Source organism: Hemitrygon akajei, chromosome 8, assembly GCF_048418815.1.
Source record: "Hemitrygon akajei chromosome 8, sHemAka1.3, whole genome shotgun sequence".
NCBI classification, from domain to species: domain Eukaryota; kingdom Metazoa; phylum Chordata; class Chondrichthyes; order Myliobatiformes; family Dasyatidae; genus Hemitrygon; species Hemitrygon akajei.
In genome coordinates, this window is record NC_133131.1 from 50193117 (window position 1) to 50219042 (window position 25926).

The 25926-nt window shown below is 40.1% G+C and overlaps 1 protein-coding gene across 1 annotated transcript in view; it reads left to right on the plus strand.

The window, feature by feature from the left end:
* The window catches only part of ube2g1a (ubiquitin-conjugating enzyme E2G 1a (UBC7 homolog, yeast)), a 57293-nt gene extending 46170 nt beyond the window's left edge, over nt 1-11123 (plus strand). Inside the window, exons 4-6 of the mRNA XM_073053826.1 lie at nt 4535-4713; nt 6041-6155; nt 10226-11123. Of these exons, the coding sequence (XP_072909927.1) occupies nt 4535-4713; nt 6041-6127 (266 nt within the window). The 3' untranslated portion in view covers nt 6128-6155; nt 10226-11123. The remainder of the gene's footprint in view (nt 1-4534; nt 4714-6040; nt 6156-10225) is intronic.
* Nucleotides 11124-25926: the final 14803 nt, after the last annotated feature.

Sequence of the window (25926 nt, forward strand, 5' to 3'; positions counted from 1 at the left end):
TTGAACTGATTGGTGTCTGCAGTTGAGGAAATAAGAATATCAAATTACTTGAGGTATTGAGGCCAAGGTCTTGAAGCTTATTTTGAGGGGATTATGGTACTGAGTGTTGAGCGGTCATCGGTAAAGAGCATCCTGATGTATGCATCTTTGCTGTCCAGATGTTCCAGGGTTGAGTGAAGAGCCAATGAGATGGCACTTTCTGTGGACCTGTTGCTCCATAGGCAAACTGGAGTGGATCCAAGTTGCTTCTCAGATGGGAAATGGTGTTTCATCACCAGCCCTGTGGATATGCGTGCTACTGGATGATAGTCATTGAGGCAGGTTACCACATTCTTGTGCACCAGTATAATTGAAGCCTTCTTGGAGCAGGCAAGTACCTCAGACTGCTGAAGTGAGAGGTTAAAAATCTGATTATTCCAGCCAGATGATCAGCACAGGCCTTTAGTACTCTGCCAGGTATCCCAGATGCATTTCATAGGTTCACCCTCCTGAAGGCTGCTTGCACTTTGGCCTCATGCTGAAATCACTGCATTGGGGGCTGCTGGAGTTTGTGATGGTTCGTCAGTTTTGATGGTCAAAGCAAGCATAGGCATTGTGCTTATCTGGACCAAAGTCCTGTTGTCAATTGATTTTACTTTATAAGAGGTGATAACATTCATGCCCTTCCAAAACTATTGAGCATCCTTGGTTTACTCAAGTTTAGTCTGGAACTGCCACTTGACCTGTGAGATCGTACCTGGACATATTGTAACTCTTGGTTACTGGACTTGATTGCCTCTGATCTGGCCCTCAGCAATTTGTGGATCTCATGGCTCATCCAGGGCTTTGGGTTGAGGAAGACTGAACGATTTTGTGTGGAGATACTAATCTACAAATGCTTTTGAAGTCTGACAACCGTGGTGTATTTATTCAGATCCACGGATGAGTCCTTGAACATCACCCAGTCCACCAACTTAAAGCAATCCTATAGCAGCTGCTCTGCCTCTGACCACTTTTTGTTGCCCTAATCTCTGGAGCTTTGCTCTTTAACCTCTGCCTGAATGCAGGTAAAGGACAGTTAAGTGATCAGATTTACCAAAATTTGGTTTGAATATGGAACATTAGGCATTTCTTATCTCAGCAAAAACAGTGGTCTAATGCATTGGGACCTCTGGTGCTATGTGTTATATGCTAATGATAATTGGGCAGGGTTTACTTCAAACAAGCCTGATTGAAATCCCCAACTATGGTATGACATGCTTGGGTGGGCTGTTTCTTGTTTGGTGATGGCATTATGCAGTGTCTCAAATGCTTGATTATAGTTGGCCACTGGTGGAATATAAACTGTGGTCAGGATTATTGTGGCGCACCAACTAGGTAAATAGAATGGACAGCATTTGACTGTAAGGTGTTCAAGGTTAGGGAAACACAAGCTCAACAAAGCTGCCAAATTGGAGCACCAGAGTTTATAAAGAAACCCACACCTCTACCTTCTGCCTTAACCTGAATCAGCAGTTTGATCCATCCTGTGAATTGAGAAGCCTTGCGGGCCTGACTGCCATGTGTGCCAAGTAAGCCATGTCTCTATTACACATACCACACAACAATCTCTCATTTCCCTTCAATATAGCAGTCTGGCTCTCAGGTTTAACCTGACTTGGTGGTCCTCTTCCTCCTTCCCTCCTCCCTCCCCTCTTTCTTCCCCCCCCCCCCCCCCCCCCCAAACCTTGCTTCCATCCATAGCAGTGAACCTTTATCCACTGAAAGGTGCCATACCTACTTGAGAGTTAAGATTTGCCGGGTCCTTCAGAAGTTTGTGAAATTTGTAGTTCATTAAGGCAACTTAAGAGCACATAAAGCACATTGCTTAAAGGGGGATTGCATGCTGCAGATTGCAGTGAGTAATTCAAGAGGTATTGTACATAGTCCACAGAAGGTCACAGCTGTTCACTGGCGCCATCTTTCTGCCTGGGCTATTGATAGCACCTCTCATTCCTTTATCTCCAATGCCAAGAAGCAGGCCTCTATCCCTCCATACGTGTCCCATCCAATGATGAATGTATCAACTTCTTGAAGTGGTTTGCCCAGATGGACAAGTAGCTCACCACTTCCTTTTCAGGGCATCCTAGGATGGCCAGTAAGTGATGGGTTTGTTGAGTGAAATGTTATTAAACTCTAGTTTCCCTGAGACTTCTAAACTGCTTTCATAGAACAGTACAGCACAGGCCCTTCAGCCCACAATGCTGTGCCTCCCTTCAGCCCTGCCTCCCATATAATCCTCACCTTAAATTCCTCCATATACCTGTGACAGCAGACTCTGGTTGCAAGTGCAGTTTCCCTTTAAGAAAATGTAAGCAGGAATGGTGCGCCAGTGTACAGCTACCAATTGAAACACAGAGACCTTGGAATTCCATTCCTGACTATCCTACTGGTGAATGTTCAGTCTCAGGAAAATAAAATTGATTTAATCGGAGCAGGATTGCTGTACCAGAGGGATATTAGGGACTGGTGTGCGTACTTCGATAGAAGTATATTCGGTTTCTGCTTGGAGGTGTGACATTGAGGATTAGTTTTGCAGTTGGGGCTTTCTCTTAAAGTCTCAATTTCTTTTTTGGGCATCTTTGCTTCCATAATTTGGAAGAGCTTGAATTTTGAAAGTGAATGTTTCACTGACATTTGAACCAAAGATTCTACCTTTCTACTTCCATGGTTGCAAAGATATAAAAAGCAAATGTTGTGGATTACAGTTAATTGGGACCAGTATATTTTAGTCTAATTTAGTGGCTGCCACAATTAGCAGAAGTTTCATGGAAATAGCTGAAGTATTTAAAAAAAACTTTCTGTTTAACTGAGAAGTTGGTTTTAAATGAATTGTAAAACAAATTGTAACAGGAATTAATAGTTTTATGGTACTGTAGTATATGTAGTGTATCTTTGACAGAAATTGGTCTAGTATGTGCTGCAGTGTTCTTTTGACTAAATCAGCTCAACCACCTAGTGCAGATATTGGACTGTCTCAAACAATGCTTTTGAGTGTATCTTCCAAATCTTCATTGCAACATTCAAGATGATTCTAAATTCCTTCAATTTCTTTGTAGTTCCTAACTTGAAGTGCTGAAATTTTCATTTTAACTCCCGATTGTTTCCGACATCACCAATCCTCAATATTTTGCTCACTGCAGTTTCAAGCAGTTTTGAATTATTTGTGTTTATCAATGACAAAGATCACTGCTTTTTGAACACAAACACCTGCAATTGATGCTATGTAAAAACTGATCGTTCTAAGCATGGTGTAGTGTAATGGCCACATAAGTACACACAACGTCCCAGTTGAGCAGCATAATGCCCCAAATAAACAAAGGGAATCCCAGCTATTTGCTCAATTAGTTCTTGTTCTTTAAAAGTTATCCCAAATAACTGGTTGCCTCGATTAACTGAAGACCCAAGTAACTGGAATTCACAGTATTTGCTATTCCCCAAACTGATAATGAAAGGTATGAAAATAATTTCAGACAGTTGGCATCAAGAGAAACTGGAGGGCCCCTTCATATGTAATGAGAAATAAAATTATGTAAATTGGTTTAAATTGAAATTCTTGCTTAGAAGGTTGAAGGGTGTTTGGGCTTAGAAATAAGTAGGCCAGGCAAAATTAAGACTGTCTTGTGAATGACTGCAGTGGTAGGATGGATTTTAAAAAATAAACTAAAGAGTAGAAGGATGAAGCAAGTCATTGCTGAATATATGCCCTGTGAATAGTTTCAAATGCTGAACCGCATTTTTTCCTTTGCCCTCTCCTCTGAACCAAATCCCACTCCACCTCTAAATCTGTATTCCCATACTATCAATATATATTTCAATTGACTTGTTAACAGGCAAAGTTCTAGTTAACATTGCTTATTACAGATTGTTCTAGGCAAGATGTCGTCTCTGTACAGGCTATAGAAAGATTTACCTGGTTAGCAGGATTTGTTTGCCTTGTGCTATTAACATCAAAAATTAATGTTACGTGTTTATGGCCTTCTACCTCCAAAATTGAACATTCTTTTTTCCTCTTATTTTAACTGTCTTCTGGTACCAATTTACTAAATTTGACAATTACAAGTGAGCCTGGTTTTATCAGGGTTGGGGCGAGTTAGGGTGGGGGTGTTGTGTTCCTAGAAAATGGTTCCAAGCTGTCATCTAAGCATATGTCAACGAATGCACATTAGGGACAGGGGAAAAAAATCTTGCTGCTTTATTTACTTTTCTCCCCCACACTTCCTATCAAAGCAAATTGAATTCCATATCTCTAATTTTGGGTACTTGTCTATAAATTCTGTAAGGGAGCCTAAATGGCTGTAACACGAGGGTAACATCAATTCTTTTTGTATAGATCTATTTTAATTCAAATTGCACTTTGTCCAAATCCTTTTGTAGTAAATTATTTGTTTCAACCAAGCATCATTTAGTAACTGCAAATCAAATACAAAAGATTGGTTTCAAAGATGAGCTTTCAATCTATTAACAACTGAAATGAACAATAGATTTTGCAATAATCTTTTTTGTTCTCTTAAAGTTGATAAGAACGGTGAGGTATGTATCTCTATACTTCACGAGCCTGGTGAGGATAAATATGGATATGAAAAACCTGAAGAACGTTGGTTGCCAATCCACACCGTGGAGACTATTCTTATCAGTGTGATTTCGATGTTAGCAGATCCAAATGGAGACTCACCGGCCAATGTGGATGCAGCAGTAAGAGCTTTCATTCTCATAATTTTGGCTCTAACCTGATTAACTTGAATTTTGTCCATCACTATCCTCCTTCACAAGACTTATCGTAATTTTTCTCACTGCAATGATGGGTAGTAATGTCACGAATACTTTTAGAAAGCCTGCTGAAATCTGAGACTGAATCTAATTACTAAATTCTTAATCTTAAATCTAACATGTTAAATTGTAGGTGTGATGAAGTGCTCACAATTGGTTTTGCACATTAATGCACCTAGGTGGAATTACTCCAATCTATTTTAGTTGCAAGTCGTCAAATTGTGAATCTTACTTTAAAGAAGACGTTTTGAAATTGAAGCGTACTGAAGATTGTATAGGTACCACTATAGAGGAACTTAGTGTTTCAACCAACATGTTTTTCCTCAAGAAGCAGCTGTTTCACACTAGGGATCTACCACATAACCGGAATGGAATAAATCTGACATTTAGATAGTCAATCTGATCTTTCCAACCCACCTTGCCTCCCTTTCCTGGAAATTCCTGCATTTGCTCATTTTGTTGTTTGCTCTGACATGCATTCATTCCTCAGTGCATTGTTCCTATTGTCTTGTATGTTGAGATCTCTTTAAAACTGGCATCAACACATTCAAATTCACCTGATGTTCTAGAATTTTGTGATTTGGTTCTGGGGGAAGAGTTTGTATTCTTAACACATTCAACTTGGTGTCTGTTAAATTGCCCTTTTGACCATGATTCAGTTTATTATGTAGTATGTGTGGTTTTGAAGATTCACATTGTTAGTTTATAATGGCCATTTCATGTGGCCAATCTCTTCTTGTGCCATCAGTTGGTACATTTAGTAAGATTCCAAGAACTTCTGAATGTAGTGAGTTGAGATAGTTGTGTGGTATTAGTTTGGTTCCGAATTGTCAGATTAGCTGGTTGGAGGATGCATCCCACTTCAGTGACCCGAATACACTTTTACCTGACACTAATTCAGATGAGATGCAAAACTAGTTCTTTCTGTCTCAGTGATGCCCTTTGTAAATTACCTCCCAGTGCAGAATTGCCAGACCAGCAATTGTACATACGGTACTTTAATCATTACTTGTTCATAGTTTTTCTTTTAATGGCTTTGCTGTTCACCAAGTTATGATTTTTTTTAAATTGCTATAGTATTTTTCTACCAATTGTTTTGAGTTGGAAAGGGATTGCATAACTAAAGGAAAATGCATTGGGTATCTTAGTGTTGCTGATTTTTTTTCTCCTTATCAGCAAGTCAAGGTTTAGTTTTGGGCAATTAGGATATGCTGATTTGATTTAGTAGTCTATTTTGTATTACTACTTGCAGAAAGAGTGGAGGGAAGACCGCAATGGAGAATTCAAAAGGAAAGTTGCACGTTGTGTAAGAAAAAGTCAGGAGACTGCATTTGAATGAATTGATTTGCCAGGAAACTCATTTCAGGGTAAGGAAAAATTTGGTACAAGATAGTTTTGTAATTTTCCTGTCATTAACAAGCTGTATTGGTTTATGTTACATAATCGGATGGTTACATGCTTAAGTATTAACAGTGAAAATCATAATTTGAAGGCAATATTTGAAGACTGCTTTTCTGCAGACCTCGTGGCAATTCAGGCACTGAATAAATGTTTAGTAACAAGGGTCTTTCCTGTTTGGGCACCAATGTTATGAGATACTCTGCATAGTAGAAAGTATTCCTCCCCTCCCCCCAAAAGTATTCATGTTTTATAGTTTTACAACATTGAATCTCAGTGGATTTAATTTTTTTTACACTGATCAACAGAAAAAGGCTTTCATGTCAAAGTGAAAGCAGATCTCTGCAAAGTGATCCAAATTACAAATGCAATCAATTATTGTGCTTTGTATAAGTATTCATCTCCTTTGTCAGTATTTAGTAGATGCATCTTTGCAGCAATTACAGCCTTGAGTCTGTGTGGATCGGTCTCTTATCACTTTGCAAGTCTGGACACTGCAAATTTTTCCCATTCTTTACAAAACTGCTCAAGCTCTGTTAGATTGCATTGGGATTGTGAGTGAACAACCCTCCAAGTTCAGCCACAAATTCTCAATTGGATTGAGATCTGGACTCTGAATTGGCAACTCCAGGGCATTACCTTTTGTTTTTAAGCCATTCCTGTGTAACTTTGGCTTGATGCTTGGGGTTATTGTCCCAAGTTGCAGTTCTCTGGCAGACTGCATCAGCTTTTCCTCCAGGAATTCCCTCTATTTTGCTCCATTCAGGTTGCCCTCTACCTTCACAAGACTTTTAGGACCTGCGGTGAATCATCCCCACAGCATGATGCAGCCACCACCACGCTTCACAGTAGGGATGATGTGTTTTTGTGTGGTGTTTGGCTTATGCCAAACAGTTTAGTCTGATGGCCAAAAGCTTAATTTTGCTTTCATCAGACTTTAGAACTTTCTTCCAGGTGACCTCAGTCTCCCACATGCCTTCTGGTAAACTCTAGCTGAGTTCATGTTTTTTTTCAACAGTGGCTTTCTCTTTGCCATCTCACCTAAAGCTGCAAACTGGTGAAGCACCCGGACAAAAGTTGCATGCACAGTCTCTCCCATCTCAGCCACTGAAGCTTGTAACCCTCCAGAGTTGTTGTAAGGCTTTTGGTGGCCTCCCTCACGAGTCCCCTTGCATGGTCACTCATTTTTGAAGATGGCATGCTCTTGGCAGATTTGCAGCTGTGCCATATTCTTTCCCTTGATGATTTAACTGCACTCCAAGGGCTATTCAGTGACCTGGAAATCTTCTTGTATCCATCTCCTGACTTGTACTTTTCAATAACCTTTTTGTAGAGTTGCTTGGAGTGTTGTCTTCATGTTGTAGTTTTTGCCAGGATACTGACTCTCCAGCAGTTGGACCTTCCAGATACAGGTGAATTTTTACCACAATCAATCGAGATGCTTTGACTGCACACAGGTCTCCAAAATCAGATCTCCATTTAACTCATAATGTGACTTCTAAAACCAATTGGCTGCACCAGTGATTTGGTGTATATTAAAAGGGGTGAATCCTTGTGCAATCAATTTTTGTTTTATTTCTAATTAATTTGGATCATTTTGTAGAGATCTGTTTTCACTTTGATACAAGTTTTTTTCTGTTGCTCAGTGTCAAAAATAGCCAAATTAAGTCCACTGATTCAATGTTGTAAAACAATAAAACATAACTTCCAAGAGGGGTAAATACTTTTTATAGGCATTGTATAGCATAACCCACTACCTGGACTTCTGTTGGAAATATAGTAAAGCTACCAGTTAATGTTATCAGCACTTAAATGTGCTACCACAGAAGACAAGTGACTACATAGTCTCAACCTGAAATATCAGCCATTCCTTCCCTCTGCAGATGCAGCTGAGTTTACTACAGAAGATTTTCTTTTACTGAATGTACACTCTTGACCTAATCTTAGACAACCTGTGACTGGGTTGATTCTGTGGTTTTTCATGCAGTTGAATTTCGTCAATGTGATATATGCTTTTGTGCATGTTTCAAGCATTTTGCAATCCTTTTAGGAAGGGTAAACCAACAAAGGAGCTCTGACATTTTTCAAATTATCCAAAAAGTATAACTGAAGTTGCTAGTACAAAAGGAAAATGTCAATTCTGTGACATAGCCGAGACTAGGGCATATAAGCAAATAGTACCATTTTGCATGCCCACTACATTGCACCAGGCAAAGTGCCCTTAAGATGTTTAATAATGCTAAAGCATTGTAAAGAAATTGGTGGTTTTAATTTGTACCCCTACAATAATGGTCTAGAGCCTGTACGTTAATATTTAATTGCCAGAGGACAAACAAGAAGACTGGAACTATTTCCAACTTTTTTAAATTCTGTACTGCTTCCAGTCTGGCAGATTTTATCCAAGTAACTAGCATGTGTTGTCTCGAACAGCATCATCCTAGGAGTGTTTCACCAATACCTGGTAATCTTTTCCATATCCAAATGTCAATTCCTGTCACAGCAAAGAGACTTGCCAGATGATGAAGCAAAATATGTACAAAATAGAACCTTATTGTTTTGTTAAGGCAGAGTTTGCAAGCCAAGACCAAATCCAAATCGGGGTGGGTTTATTTTTTTCCTTTTGCTCTGCCTTTTTTTTAAAAAACAAAGTGCATGTATAAATAGGATTATGACACATCCTTCCTAGTACCAGTTCATGCAAAGGGACTTGGGAGTCCTTGTGCAGGATTCCCTGAAGGTTAATTTGCTGGTTGAGTCAGTGGTAAGGAAGCCAAATGAGATGTTAAGCATTATTTTGAGAGGATTAGAATATAAAAGCAAGAATGTGGTGTTGAGGCTTTATAAGGCATTGGTCAGACCACACTTGGAATATTGTGAGCAGTTTGGGTCCCTTATGTAAGAAGAGATGTGCTGGCATTGGAGAAGGTCCAGAGAAGGTTCATGAGAATAATTCCGGGAATGAAAGGATTAGCTATACTCATTGGAGTTTAGAGGAACGAGGGGGTGATCTTTTTGAAACCTATCAAATATTGAAAGGCCTAGACAGAATAGGTATAGAAAGAATGTTTCCTATAGTGGGTGAGTCTAGGACCAGGGCCACAACCTCAGAATAGAGGGACATCCATTTAGAACATATGAGAAATTTTCTTTAGCCAGAGGGTAGTGAATCAGTGAAATTCGTTGCCACAGATGAATGTGGAGGTCAGATTATTGGGTATATTTAAAGTGGAGGTTGATAGTTAGTCAGCATCAAAGATTATGGGAAGAAGTAGGAAAATGGGGTTGAGGGATAATAAAACAGCTATGATGGAATGGCAGAGCAGACTCTGGTTAATTCAGTACTGTCTTACTCTAACTTCTCTGCAGATAATGCAAAAGATCAATGCATGCATTTCCTTTACAAAAGCTGCAGCTATTTTCTGAAAGTTGCACTTAGTTGCAAAAGATAAATTGCAAGAAAATGAAAATTGAATGCATTAATTTGAGTGATCTATCTACATAAACCTAATAGATGAGGAATAAAGGTTGTTTGGATCATTGTAGAGTGGTTGGAAAATCGTGTTTGCTATGTCAAAATAAAAGCAAAGATTCTGCCTTTAGCGAAAAGTTAGTAGGACTCTTAAGTTCTGCAAGTTTGTTGGTTCGCTTTCCCAAAGCAAGTTGTACTTTGTCCACTTTCTATTGGTTCTAGGATCATTGTCCATTAGGACTTGAGTTGCATGTTGTATTCTCTAATAATGACTGAAGTTGTTCTATTGATCTGGAATTTAGCTAATTGGTCCTGTTCTGAGCCAAAACATTTATTTTTTTAATGACTTCGGGTTTCATTTGACTTTTTTAGCAGCAGTATCTTTCTGGATAAAGAGAACAACATGGGAAGCAAACCCTGTGGTTCTCTTCAACTCAAACTTTTTTCTAATGGGACAGTTATATAGCTGCCAATATACCGAATTATCCTAAAATCCATAAGTTGAAACTTGACAGCAGAATTTTTTTTTTTAAGGCAGCAATAAACTAATTGGAAACGTTTGAGTTGCAGGTCTTCGATTAAGAACAAACGGCACTGTTGACTTTCTGCACTCAAGCCACCAACTGTTGGACTTCAAACTAGTAAAGGTTGAAAATCCTGGATTGGTGTTGTGGAGCGATGGGTGAATTTTGCCATCATTGTGAAGAAAAGACCATTGTGCCAACTTTGGGGGGTGGGCAGGGGATGAAAACAATGATGCATCAGGATTCCTGTGAACTGCTTTGATCTTCAGGAGTAATTGTAAAGAACTGTACATAGCACATTATCTGGATATTCTATATACAGTACTTAGATGCCCACAATATGCATTGTACCAAATTATAGCTTAGTTAGAAAATTGTGTAAATTCTTAAAATTAGGGGGCTTTGTGCATTCATTTTTCTTAATTTACTATTAAAAGTTTAAAAAATGGGTCCTGCACTGTAAAAAGGTGCATTTCTCAGTTTTAAAAATGGATTTCACAGTAAATGTTTTACCAGCTGCTCTGGCACTGCATTAACACCTGGGTGCCCTCCAATATTTTGACCATATTACAGATATTTGTGTATTTAAGATGCTGATACGTCTGGTTTTACAGTGATGGGTTAAAGTTTATACCTGAATTTGTAATTGGCCAGGTGAATTCATTGGTCTTCACCATCTAAGTGATGAACCAAGTTTTCCTGAAGCTTGTTTTTTTTTGTGGAGTAGGTTTGCATGTTTAGGTGTAGACTTTCACCCTTCCATGTGGGAAATTGGAGAATTTTTGCTATTGAAAATGCTGTTGTGTTTTTCTTTCTAGCTATACTGCAGATTTTCTGCCTGATGTACAAAGACAAATGGTGATGTATATTTTCATGTAATTTGATTTTTGGAATTCTGTCACATGTAGTGAAAGTTCTTCCAAAATACAATTCTTTTTCAATAAGAGTTTGTGGATTTCAATTATGTAAAGGCTCTCAGGTGCACCTGGTTTTGTTATATACACAAATTGCTTTTAATTTTAAAACCAGGATGCAAAAAGATTGAACTCTAACTAAGCCACCATATTTTAATACAGGAGCTTGTTTCTCCAAAGATAACAGTGGGTTTGAACAGTTTTAAGGCTATGGGCTTAAAATCTAGTGATCTATTGTGAATCTCCTGTGCAGGATCATAAATATCTGCTCCAAGATATTCAGAATGGCAGGTGTGCAAAAGCATGACTGGTATAACCTTGTGCTGTTTTCTTGGTTGTCCTTGTGAATATTGTACTTAAATGAAGCTTGCACTGTGACTTTTTAAATCTAACTTTTGTTTGCGTGAAATGGGCAATATAAATCTAGGAAGTGGAAAAGTTTTAATATTAGTGAGAACTATAACTTTAGCGCTGGTTTGAAACTTCTGGGAACTGATGTAATTGCAAATTAAGGTACACTAGGTTTTTGAATCAAAATGTAAAACTATTTTTGATCTGATTATGCCTATAGCTTTTTTTCATTATTGAAGGCTCCTGAAACTGGGAAAAGACATAAATTTGTAGGGGAAGATAAAATGGCTTTGGGTATTTAGGGCTCTGATTAAACAAGTTGCTTAAGTTGCAACATTTATCAAAACCAAGAAACAAGTATCTGTAACTTATTTTTTTAAACATCCTAGTTATTATTCCTTGTATGTTCAGACGGTACATTATTTCAGATTTCAAAATACTGGAAGGAAACCAGAACAAGGGTATACCCTGTACAATTTGAGCTACTGGCTATATAAGGAAACATGATATTTGCATCAAAGGGCTTATTTCATGTTGGTGCTCTACAATAGAAGGGTATCAAATTTTGGAAATGACCATGAATATGCTAATAAATTCTTATCCAATTCTTTATGCAAATTTGAAGCTCTGCTATTATGTTGGCAATCATATAGTGATATTTGGTGCTATTAAGCTACGTGATTTAATAGCCTGCAAGATTTGATCATGTCATCCAAGCCAAGAGAAACTGCATGTGTCCTGTCTGCTAGAAATAACTTGGTGCAAGTATCCCATTGCTGTGTCATGTATTACTTGCAAAGGCAGTTGTTTTAAAAGATTGATGTAGTGCTGATATTTTATTTACTTTTTTAAACTCTGAAATTCTTATCAAATTCAAGAGAACATGTTAAATGCAGACTTGTGTAGCATGTTAATGCTTTATTTAAAAATGTCCATATGGTTATATCAGAACACTAAAATGGTCAATTTGTGAAATGGGGCAAGTGTGATGCTATATACAGCAGTACAGACTGTTTCCTGAATGTATTTAAACTTTGACGCTTAGATTTGAACTCAAGAATCTGTCGTCTGAGAACAGTAATACAAGCAGGTAAAGCCCTTGTTTGTTCCACCATTAGTGTTATGGCTTCTGTCTCTGAGTGTGAAGTTCTTGGATGTCTAAAAAATCTATTTAATTTGTACTTTTCTGGGGGGGAGGAGGGGAAGAATTTCAAAGGCTCAGTCTTCTAGGTCTTGCACTAGTTATAAATAATCTCCCAAAAGTCTTGGTTAGAAAGAATGGTAACAGCACTTAATATTACTTAAATATCAATGCTTAAACTTGGAAATCTAGGTGATTTGGCAGAAGATATGAAGGTTAAGTTATGAGGAGTAAGAACTGGCAGGGAAATTGTTCAGAATTGAAGTGTAGGTCATTTTTCATGGGATGTGGTAGAGATCATTAAGGTATAAGTGAACATTTTAAGCAGATAATGGTGGCTTTAGTGAGCAGGACAGATCAGTTTTTCTGGGGTCAAATTTTTTTGCACTGACATTCATTGGGGCTTTTTGGCTTTTCATGTAAGTGTTGAAATTCGTTTTACATCTACATGAAGTGGGCTCCTTTTGAGAGTATTTGAAGAGCTGACTGATCTTGCAGGACCTACAATTATTTGCACTCTGAATAAGGATCTGGGACGTTTTCACATTTGAAAATCACTATTTGATTACAATTAAACCGACTGCCAAGCATTTTAACTTGATATCAAATCCTTTCCTGTTATTGCTGAGATCACATTAAAATCAATAGTTTATGGGCCAGTTGTTGAGCAACTGAAGGAAAGGAGGTGAGAAAAAACAAATGTAAAATTAGTACACTAGCAAGAAGATCATGTTTTTGATCATAAAATGCAATAAAGGAAATTTGTGGCTGAACCTATTTATTTGGGTTGTGCAAAGTATGCATTTCTAACAGGCATGAACATCTAAGTCTCAAACTTGTGATAACTGCTGCACCTGTCCTCTCCTTTCCCCTCCACTCTCTCTCCATCTGCCCATCACCATACTTCTCCCACAGCTTCCCCTCTTCACTTCCCTCTTTATTCCCTGTTCCACCTTCCCTCATCAGCTTCAGCTTTTTTTACTTCCACTTCCCAGTATAAATTAATGTAAAAGGAAGTTTCCCTTTTTTTTCTGGACAGCTATAAAGGTAAAATCCTTCATAAATATCTCTCCAGCTCCTGATTATAAATTTGAAAATTCAATTTTGTGAAGTATAATTTGTACAATTTGAAGAATAAAATTAAGAAGATAATGATTTAAGTAGACCAACGCAATTTATTATTTTAAAACTGTCATGAGCTGGGACGGGAGGAGGTGGAGGGAGGGAACCTACAGTCACAACATGTGATTGCTGCTTCCTAGATGTAAAAATCAGATTTCTAGCAGTGGCAGAAGGGAAAATAAGATATATAAAATGTTATTGGCAATGGAAATCCAACATGCCTGACTTTGCTGAAGTACTTTTACCCTAGAATGAGAGTGGGTGAGGAAAGTATATGCGTGGTTTTAGTAGACCCTTTATCTCTAAGGCAATGAAAAGGATTGGAGCACTGCAATGTAATTCTGTTTGGCTACATGTAGTCAACATATCAGTTCTTTCCTATCTTTGTAGGAGGTTTGTGCTCACCCAGTCAGTCATTCTTAACACTTTATCTTAATGGGGATTGGCCTCCTTGAGGAGACAGTGGGCAGGCAAGTGATTTTGAAATTGTACTTCAGGTAGACAGTACAAGGAAAATGTGTGTATTTATTGGTTCCAAATGTACCATGAACACTGGGAATGGGAATTGGCTATTCTCTCCCCCCCCAACCATTCATCAAGATCATAGCTGTCCAACCTTGACACAAGTTTCCTATCCTTCTCCAATATCCTTGGTTATTTTTGTGTCTGAAACCTCTCCCATTGGTAGGTTGCTGGGCAACTTGGCTCAGTGGACTGGGAGGGCCTATTCTGCACTGTATGTATAAATTTGTTTTGAATGCAATCAGTGACTGCCACTCTTGAGTGAAGAAATTTCTCCTCATTTCAGTCTGGCAGCTAATGCCTAGTTCTAAGCTCCAGGGAAAACATCTTGCCTGGATTCAATCTGTTGAGACTTGTGGTGTTATTGTGCTTTCCCGGTAAGGTTACTTATTCTAAAGAGACCCAGCTACCCAATCTTTCCATTTCAGACTTGACATCCTAGGGCTCAGGCTGGTGAGTCTTCAGAGAGACAAGACCTTATTAATGCTGGAATATGGAACAACAAATAAGCTGCTGACAGAACTGTCGTTAGCAGTATCTACAGAAAAACTTGGTCAATGTTTCGAGTCAAAATCCTCAAGTCTAGACTGAAGGATCTCAACCTAAAACATGCCCATTTTTCTCTGAAAATGCTGCCTTGCTGAGTCCTGCTTGCAGCTGCTCTTGATAATCTTCTCATTCTCTATCAATTATATGCCTTTTCCATCAGATGATGTACAAAGTATCAGAAATAATAACTGGTGTATGTCTATATGCTTTCCATTTGGAGGAATGCTTCACATCTTAAATAGGTTTCTGGCATTGAAGAAGCCAAAAACAGTGAACTCCAATTGTTGAGGCAACCGGAATCATTTATATCACTGAGGATATTGCAAATAGAATAGTTTAAAGCTTTTTACTTCATCTGCTTCTGTTAGAATGTTTGTCAAAAGCAGTGATCTGATTTCATTGGAATATTTGGAATAAAATACTAGAAAAATACCTATTTTGCACAAAGTGAAACAAACATTTTGTGTATTTTTAAGTGTGAGCAATCATTTAAATCTGCCATCTTGATCTCAATGGGTTTAATCCTCCAATTTGTCTCATGATCTCCCATTTCCCACCTCCAATGCATCTGAAAGCTGATGACCTTTGTGCCAGTGCTACTGGTTGTAACCATGTGAGCAACACTCTTCTATTCCACTACAGTATATAACCACTACTAGAATGAGACACCTGCACCAACAAATAATTGTTTCTTCAGAATTTAGTTTTTGAATGATAAAGCAAAAAATCAGTTCAACCTCAAGGTTCCTGTAGCTGATTCTAATGGATTATCTTAACTGAATTCACTTAGATTCTTCTCTCCCCCCCCCCCCCCTTTTTTTTATTTGGTGCAAAAGAGCAATTACTTTTTACTTGTTTAAATGGCTATAAACTTCAGTTCAACTGCAAAGTTCCTTGAGAGCCTGCTACTGAATGACTGGAAGGAGAAATTGATCAAAAGCTAACAAGCACTGCTGCTGAATATCCTGGGCTTATTTTGTAACCTCACAAATGATTTTGTTCAGTGAGAATGGAACACAAACCTAGAGTCTGAATTCCTACAGTATTCTGCTCATTGATGTTAGTAGGCTAAAAAAAATGTATTTGCCTTGAAGGGTATTGTCTGTTTGTGCACAGATTGAAAGTGTTCTTCCCTGCAATAAAGCTTGGAATTATTATCTCATGAATGTGAAGCTTTGAGAAATATAATCTATAATCTCTCATGATCTGATTTCATATTTTACCAACTTGAGCCACAGCACCCACTCCGCCTTCCTGCCTGTCCTTTCGATGCAATGTCTCCTTGGTGTTAAGCTCCCAGCTATAATCTTACAGCCACAATTGTGATGCCCTCAACATTCTACATTGTCAATCTGTAACTGTGCTACATGTTCTACTTTATGCCATATACTGTGTGCATTCAAATACAACACCTTCAGTCCTATATTCATCACCTTTTTTGATTTTGTCCCCTTTTTATTTTGCAACTCACTGTTAACTGCAGTTTCTGCCCCATCGTCAGCCTCTTTGCCATCAGTGTCACTGCACGCTGCCTCTGTAAACCAACTAACCCATCCTCAGCCCTATCACTCCAGTTCCCATCGCCCTGCCAGCTTGTTTTAAACCCTCCCAAACAGCTCTAGCAAACCTGCCTGCAAGGATATTGGTCTGCCTTAGATTCAGGTGTAACACAACCCTTTTGTACAGGTTGAACCTTCTCCAGAAGAAATCCCAATGATCCAGAAATCTGAACCCCTGCATCAGTTCCTTAGCCACACGTTCATCTACCAAATCAGTCTGTTTTTACCCACACTGCTGTGTGGCACAGGCAGCAATCTAAAAATTACTACCTGGCTCCCTAAAATCTCCAATATGTACTAAGACTGCTCCCCCTTAGAAGGCCATTGACCTGATCTGAGACATCACTGACATGGCATCTGAGTTTCTTCTCATTTCCACAGAATCTTGTCTCTATTCCTCTGACTATGGAATCTCCTATCACTGCAGCAGTCCACTTCTTCTGAGCCATAGTGCCAGACTTGAGGCCAGAGATCCAGTTGTTGCGGCTTCCCCGGTAGGTCAGCATCCTCAACAGTATCCAAAGTGGTGTACTTGTTGTGGGGAATAGCCACAGAGGTACTCTGCAGTCCATTTCCCTTCCTTCTGACAGTCACTAAGTTACTTGCCTCCTGAACCCTAGGGGTGTAGCTCCCTGTAGCTCCTATCTGTCACGTCTCCCATATGAGCCAAGAGTCATCGTGCTGCAGCTCCTGTTCCTTAACATGTCCTCTGGGGAGCTGCAGTTCTCTGCCCTTGGTGCAGATGTTATCTGGGAGACTATCACTGAAGCTATCCTCACTGCACTAACAGATGAGGACTGAAAAATTAATAAGAAACTTGACAGAGACTTGACTTGCCTTGTCCAGGCCTGATCTTGTCAAAGCCACTCCAACACTGGCTCACTCACACAATGGCTGTTCCACTTGCTCCTGCCTTATTTTAATTCACCCTTTCTAATGAATCCTTTCACTGGCCCAGTCTAACTCTGAAAACTGCCATGAAGCGCTGCCTTAATTTTCAATTGTGGACCTTTGTAAAATCACCATTCTCCTGTTCACTGGGTACAGTCAAACTTCTAGAACTGCCGTGAAGCACCTTTTTAAAAAATCTGCAAGAAAAAGTTAATGAATCTTTGGCAATTACCTGGCTTTCTGCTTTAATTACTCATAAAATGTGGTTTGATCTTCATTTAAGTCACAATAATAGACAAACACAATCTGCTTAATCTAATAACACAAACAATTGTAATTGTTAATATTGAGTACACCATTTAAGCAATCACAGACTAGGTTCAAAAAAAGTGTGAACCTCTAGGGTAATGCCTGCTACAAAGCTATTTGGAATCGGGTGTTCTAATCAGTGAGATCTGAGGTGTGGATTTTAGAGGTGCCCTACCCTTTTTTTCTCTCTTTAAAGTCATAAACTAGAACATTTAAAACTCTGGAAAGTTTTTGACAAGAACAGGCCATTTGGCCCAACAAAGCCTGCCAAATTCCTAATCACACGTGTTGAAATAATTTATGAGTTTAGATTAGAAAGACTAAGGTACTCCACTCAATTATACAACGAGGTAGTTCGTTCCATGTGTCCACAACTCACTGTATAGAGAGTCAGTCCTGACGAAGGGTCTTGGCCCGAAACGTTGACTGCTCATTTCAACGGATACTTCCCGACCTGCTGAGTTCATCCAGCTTGTTTCTACATCTTGTATAAAGAAATGCTTCCTGATGTTGGTCTGACATCTAACCAGTCTCCACCTATTCCCTGTGTCCTTGTTGATGGATTAATTTTGAGCTACCCTTAATGATCTTTTATCGTTTCTCTTATTCTACGTCTACTTAGGCTAAAGAGATTTAATTCATCCAGTCTTTCTTAATAACTCATACCGTGCAGACATGGAATGAGTCTAGTCACCCTTCTCTGAACACTATCCAGTGCTTTCACGTCCCTCACAAAATATGGAGATAGAATTGTACATAGTACCCAAGGTTTTGGTCTCGAGCCATGAACTCCACGAGCACATTTATATAGCCAACAGTCTATCTACTTTCCTAATTATTTCTGTGCATTGTCTAGACGTTGATAGTGACAAGTCTACAAGGACGCCCAAATCTTTCTCATAAATGCACTTTCTAACTCAAGACCCGCCATTCTGTATTTGTATCTAATAGTTCTACTTCCATAATTTACTATTACATGTACTTTAAATAAATTTTATCTGCCCACATCGGGATTTTGTTTAGATCTAACAGTATTGATGCTGCTGCCTGAATGTTATCAGCTAGGCCCCCCCCCCCAATTTTGTGTCATTGGTAAACTTTAGTTTATTTGTTATGTTCTTATCTAAATCATTAATGTAAATTGAAAACAGCAGTGGCCCCAAAACTGATCCCTGTGGAACCCCACTTTTCGCATCCAGGTCTGAAAATGATCCTCTCACCATAACTCATTTTCTGTTTTTGAGCCAATTCTGCACCCATTCGCACACCCTACCTCCTGTAATTTGATTATTAACCTCTTGTGGGGTACATTGTCAAAAGCCTTACGAAAGTCCAAGTAAATGGTCTGAACCCAGTCTATAATAAATTTTAGTTGCCTATAGAACTCCAACACGAAAACACGATTTCCCCTTTCTGAGCCCATGCTGGCTCTCTCCTAACGTGCCTGTTCTTATCAGCTGCTTTTCCATCTCCATTCTTTATTAATGTTATCATAGGTAAGATGAGCTTACTGGCCTATAGTTACCAGGGTCAGTGTGGTCACTCTTGTATACCAAACAATGATAGCCCATTTCTAATCCTTGAGGATTACAGTAGTCTTCACTGACTTATGAAAAGTACATGCTATGGGTTTGTATATAAAATCAGACCTCTAAGTACCCTTAGGTATGTGTTGTCTGGCCCCGGAGATTTAACTTTCAGCTAAAGCAGGACCTCACTTTCTAAGATATCGAAGTCATTTAAAACAACCTTATTTTTCCTCCACACCTACTGGCATATTGCTAACATCTTTGCAGGTGTATACTTTAGTGAAATGAGTTAAGAGTATGTGCTATGTCCTTGGCATAATTTAACAGCCTATTATTATTCCTAATACACTTAACTTCCCCTGACTTTTCTTTTACTACTTTTTAAAGTATTGAAAGAAACATCTCTTGGGGTCAATCAGGAATATCCTTCTCAACCTGCCTTTTGGCAATCCAAATTTCCCCTTTGACTAGAGCTCTTATTTTACTGACAGACCCTGCTCTTAAGAAAGATCTAGTTATGTGCACCATGTCTCAATCAAAATAACTTTCAGGGGACCTTAGAAGAATTGTAGAGAGGCATGGAGCTGGAATAAGCTACGACAGTGTTTCCGAAAACTAGTGTGTTCATCAGCAATTGTCTACAAATGGCGGAAATTCAGCACTGTTGCCTCTCTTCCCTAGGAGTGGGTGTCCTGCAAAGATCACAACAGCACAATGTGCAATGCTGAAGGAGGTGAAAAAGAACCCACGGGTGACAGCAAAAGACCTGAAGAAATCTCTAGAACTTGCTAACATCTCTGCTTATGTGTCCACAAGAAGAAAAACATTGAATGAGAATGGTGCCCATGGAAGGATACCATGGAGGAACCCACTTATTACCAAATAAAACATTGCTGCACACCTCAAGTTTGCAAAAACCACCTGTATGTTCCACAATGCTTCTGGGACAATGTTCTCTGGACAGGTGAGATGAAAGTTGAACTTTTGGCAGAAATGTTTGGAGGGAAAAGGACTCCACACCACCACCAAAACCTTATCCCAAATGTGAAGTATGGTGGAAGGAGCATCATGGTTTGGGGTTGCTTTGCTGCCTCAAGGCTTGCAGTCTTTGAAGGGAACAATAAATTCAAAATTGTATAGGAAAACATTTTATAGGAAAATGTCAGGGTAGTGATCCGTCACCTGAACTATAATACAAATTGGTTGATGCAACAAGAAAATGACCCAAAACAAGAGTAAATCAACAACAGTGGTTTAAAAAGAAAATTTGTGTTTTGGAATGGCTAAGTCAGAGTCCAGACTTTAACCCAACTGAGAGCTGTGGTATGACCTGAAGGTATCGTGTGAGGCATCCCAGAAATATTGATGAACTGAAACAGTTTTGTACAGAAGAATGGTCTAAAATTCCTCCTTGCCATTGTGCATATCTGATCAGCAGCTATAGAAAGTGGTGGATGTTATTGCTGCTAAAGGAGGTTCTACCAGTTACTAAATACAAGGGTTCACATACTTTTTTTCCAGTTTGAACTGTGAATGATTAAACAATGTGTTCAATAAAGATATGAAAAGTACAAGTTGTGTTATGAGTTTAGGCAGATTGTCTATTATTGTGACTTGGATGAAGATCAGACCACATTTGAGATTGCAGAAAACCAGGTAATTGCAAAGGGTTTGCAAACTTTTTTTGGCAACTGTTTGTGAAATCACCACTTATTATGCTCTTATTCACTGATTCTTTGTAGGTAGATTTTCTGTGTGTGCTAAATGGCAACAATGTAGTGGTCAAGAGACTAAAATTGGTCTGTACATTTGTTGCTATTCTGTCAAAACGGCATTCTTTCAAGGAGGTCTTTGTAGATTAGGTTAAAAGCAGTGGAAATTGTGGTGTGCTGTTTTCAGTGGTCTAATGACATGGGTGATAGATTATCCTAACCACTGGAATTCTGGGGGGGGGGTGAAACTGAGCTGGTAGGGTCAGGATTTCACTCAGCAGCAGTATTTAAAGGCTGCAACATGTGCATTTCCATAAGTTTTAACAAACTCAGAGACAAGGAAAGACCTACGATTAAGGAAGCAGGCAGAAGAAACTGAGCAGCAATGGGATAGACATGATGCTATAGAACTGATGGGGATTGTACTGTACAGGCTCAAGTAAATGAGTCCAGATTTGTAAAAATGGTGATAGGTTTTTGCTAGCTTGGGGAAAAAAAATGAAAGTACCGTATTAGTTACAAAGTTTTTTTTCTCCAGTCCTGTGGAAGCATCTCTGGCCAAAATGTCGACTGTACTCTTTTCCATAGATGCTGCTTGACCTGCTGAGTTCCTCCAGCGTTTTGTATGTTGCTTGGATATAGAAACATAGAAAGCCTACAGCACAATACAGGTCCTTTGGCCAATGCTGTGCCAAACATGTCCTTGCTTTAGAAATTATCTAGGGTTACCCATAGCCCTCTATTTTTCTAAGGTCCATGTACCTATCCAGGAGTATCTTAAAAGACGCTATTGTATCCGCCTCCACTACCATCGCTGGCAGCCTGTTCCATGCACTCAGCACTCTGTGTAAAAAAAAAACTTACCCTGACAGCTCCTCTGTACCTACTTCTAAGCACCTTAAAACTGCCCTCTCGTGCTAGCCATTTCAGCCCTGGGAAAAAGTCTCTGACTATCCACACGATCAATGCCTCTCATCATCTTATACACCTCTATCAGGTATTTCCAGCATCTGCAGATTCTCTTTTGTTTGTATTAGTTATGATCTGAGTTTGTTGGACTCAAGATTTGAAGTTTATAAAGAGATGGTGTAGCGAAGAATTAGGGTGGTAGGTGACAATATTCTAGAGATCATATTTGCAAACTGAATGGAGATGTTAAGCAAACCAATCACCCAATTTCCACGTCTTCCCGGGGCTGGTGGACTATACAAGCAGAATACTGAAGCAAGTACTAGAACATTACTGGTTCACCCAGAAGTGGGGATATGGATGTACGGAAGGGGAGCTGTTAAATTTCCTGAGCTGCCAAAGGAAGATCCTGTCGGAAAGGGAGATTTTGAGCATCATTATAGTGTAGACTAGTGCCACAGGGACCGGAAACATTGGAACCCTGAAAGGGAAGAGGAGAGGAAGATGTGTTGGTGGCACTGGATTGAAGCCAGTGTCAGAGCTGGAAAGAGGTTGAAGGGGAGCATATTGTGGTTTTCAGTGGGATGCAGGTCAGGGTAGTGGGAAGGAATGAGTAGGGAGTTTTGAATTTAAATAAATGAGGTTCAAAAATCTGTTTCCATCTACTAGCATCCAGTAAATGTCAGTTGCCCATCTACTTCACCTGCTCTTTAACTTTACCTCCCCAAATGCTTTTACCCAGCTTCAGAGCACTCAGTTCTCTCCCATCTTATCCCCGCAACCCTACCAGAGACTTATAAACAAGCTGGATGAACTCAGCAGGGTGGGCAGCATCCATTGAAATAAGCAGTCAACGTTTCGGGCTGAGACCCTTCGTCAGCACTGAAGAAGGAGGGGGCAGGAGCCCTATAAAGAAGATGGGGGGAGGGTGAAAAACAAATCAGAGGAAAGATCAAGGAGATAGGCCGGAGAAGTGAAGAAGGAATGAAAGAGGAAAGCACTATGGGTAATAGAAGAAGGCAGAATCATGAGATAGGTGATAGGCAGCTCGAAGAGGAGGCAGGGTGAAAGTGGGATGGGGAAGGGAGAGGGAGGGAATTACCGGAAGTTGGAGAATTCGATGTTCATACCAAGGGGCTGGAGGCTACCCAGACGGTATATGAAGTGTTGCTCCTCCAACCTGAGTTTAGCCTCATCATGGCAGTAGAGGAGGCCATGTATGGACATATCCGAATGGGAATGTGAAGCAGAGCTGAATTGGGTGTCAACCGGGAGATCCTGTCTGTTGTGGCGGACGAAGTGTAGGTGCTCGACGAAGTGGTCCCCCAAACTGTGTCGGGTCTCGCTGATGTAGAGGAGGGAGCACCGGATGCAATAGATTACCCCAACAGACTCACAAGTGAAGTGTTACCTCACCTGGAAGGACTGTTTGGGGTCCTGAATGGTGGTAAGAGAGGAGGTGTAGGGACAGGTATAGCACTTACGCTTGCAGGAATAAGTACCAGATGGGAGATCTGTGGGGAGGGACGTGTGGACCAGGCAGTCGCAGAGGGAACGATCCGTGCGGAAAGCGTAGAGAGGTAGAGAGGGAAAGATGTGCTTAGTGGTGGGGTCCAGTTGAAGGTGGCGGAAGTTGCGGAGGACAATATGCTGGATCCGGAGGCTGGTGGGGTGGTAGGTGAGGACAAGGGGAACACGGTCCCTGTTGTGGTTTCCCCCACCCCTTGATCTTTCCTCTGATTGGTTTTTCACCTGGCACCTTCCCACCCTCCTCCCACCTTCTTTATAGGGCCCCTGCCCCCTCCCTCTTCAGTCCTGACGAAGGGTCTCGGCCCAAAACATTGACTGCTCCTTTCAACGGATACTGCCCGACCTGCTGAATTCATCCAGCTTGTTTGTAGATACAGTATTTGAAGATACAGTAAGCGACCTTCCCCCTCTTCACTTTTAACCTGCCTCTTCAAGATGAAGATGGACAATTGACTTGCTAAACTGTCATGAGCTGGAAATGGAATTGGTCTTAATATAATTTGTGTTCTGCATCACCTTTCCTCAACACTCTCTCAGCTTAAGTCTACACTGTTTTTCTTTTCCCCAGTTTTGATGAAGGATCTTTGACCTGAAATATTAACTTTGTTTCCACAGATACTACCTTATATTTCAGATTTCCAGCCGCTGCAGTATTTTTGTTTTTTCATTTAATCAGCTGTGCTGCTTCTATGTCTGACTGGTGATTGTGTATAAATAAAGCTTCTATGGCTGACTGGTAGGTACTGAGTTTTGCTGTTAAACCTGCTGATGTGAAAGATTGTGTAAATCTAAGAGTAGGAAGTTCACCCTGTTTTCTTAGTCAATGTTCATCTATCAGCCACCAAAACTGAAACATGTAAATTAGTTAATCACCTCACTGGTATTTGAGGCACTTCAGCAAGATGAGGCAGACATGTCACATTACATCAAAGACTAAAAATGCTTTCAGAGCTTTCTGAGAATGCAGAAGGTGTACGTTTGTTTGTGTGCCAAGTGACGTCTGATTCTGGTTGTCTAAACAAACAGATGGAGGGCACCAACAAATAGAAGCAGTACTGGAATTTGCAGAGACCCTGTAGCTGTCCAGCAGCTTGTGTGGCTCATGAGCTGTGTCACATGGTGGCAGCATGAAGTTTCCCATGTGATTGGACCGGTACCATTTTATTGCTTGGGAATGAGTGACAGGCCCTTCTGGTGGTAATGCAGGTGACCCAGAATCAGATTTCATTTAAAAATAACCCAATTCTGGAAATGGTCGCTGTGTTAAGCCCTTGAATAACTGAGTCAAAGTGCACCTATTGCGCATTTAAGATCATGCAAAAAAACCTACCACTATGACTGAGCACTAATTATGCTAATAGCTCAGTCCTTGGCTCTCTGATGTCCCTTAAAACATTTTTACTGCTTTTAATATTTTTTCTCGTTTCAAGTGGAGCCTTCCTGATGAATTTTTATGGTGTATAGTCGTAAGGGTTGAAGGCTGGTGTATTAAGGTCAATCAGTGAAAACTCATTGAATTCCCTCTATGTACATGTTGCTCACGTCCTCATAGTGGCCAGCTAATACCATCAACCCCTCAAAATTAATCAGTAATCTTCAAGACCTAGGCCTCATACCTCCTCCTGCAATTGGGTCCTCAATTTCCTCACTTGCAGACCCCAGTTAGTTTGTTTTGGTAACAAAATCTCTACGATCTCTACCAGCACAGGTGCACCACAAAGCTGTGCGCTTTGTCCCCTGCACTGTTCTCTTTACACTCATGACTGTAGCTAAGGACATTCAAGTTTGCTGATGACACACACCAGTCATAAGCCGAATCAAAGCTGATGATGAATCAGCATTTAGGAGGGAGATTGAAAATCTGGCTGAGTGGTGTCAGCAAGACCAAGGAGCTGATTATTGACCTCAGGGAGAGGAAACCAGAGGTCCATGAGCCAGTCCTCATTGGGGAATCAGAGTTGGAGAGGGTCAGCAACTTTAAATTACTCAGTGTTATCATTTAAAAGGACCTGTCCTGGGCTCAGCATGTAAGTGCAATTATGAAGAAAGCATGTCGGTGCCTCTACTTTTAGGAGGACAGCATGTCCTGATGAAAGGTCTCAGCCCAAAATGTTGACTCTTTACTTTTTTTCCACAGCCTGGTTTGGAAACACCAATGCCCTTGAATGGAAATCCCTATAAAAAGTAATGAAACACTGTTACAGGAAAGCAGTATCCATCATTGAGATTTCCCCCACTCAGGTCACGCTCTCTTCTCATTGCTGCCATCAGGAAGAAGGTACAAGAGACTCAGGACTCACACCACCAGTCAGGTGGTTACTACCCCTCTATCATCAGTATCTTAAACCAAAAGGGATCACTTGCCCCATCATTGAAAGGTTCCCACAACTTTCACTTTCAAGGACTCTTCATCTCATGTTCTTGACATTTATTGTTTATTTGTTTAGGACTTTCTACAGGGGCACCATTGAGAGCATCCTGACTGTCTCTGTCTCTGCCTGGTATGGGAACTGTATTACCATTAATCACAGGCACTGCAGAGGATGGTGCGGACAGCCCAGCACATCTATAGATGTGAACTTCCCTATTCAGGACATTTACAGCAGCGGATGCATAAAAAGGCCCAGAGGATCATCAGGGACTCCAACCACCCCAACCACAAACTGTTTCAGCTGCTTCTGCCTGGCAAATGGAACCACAGCATTAAGG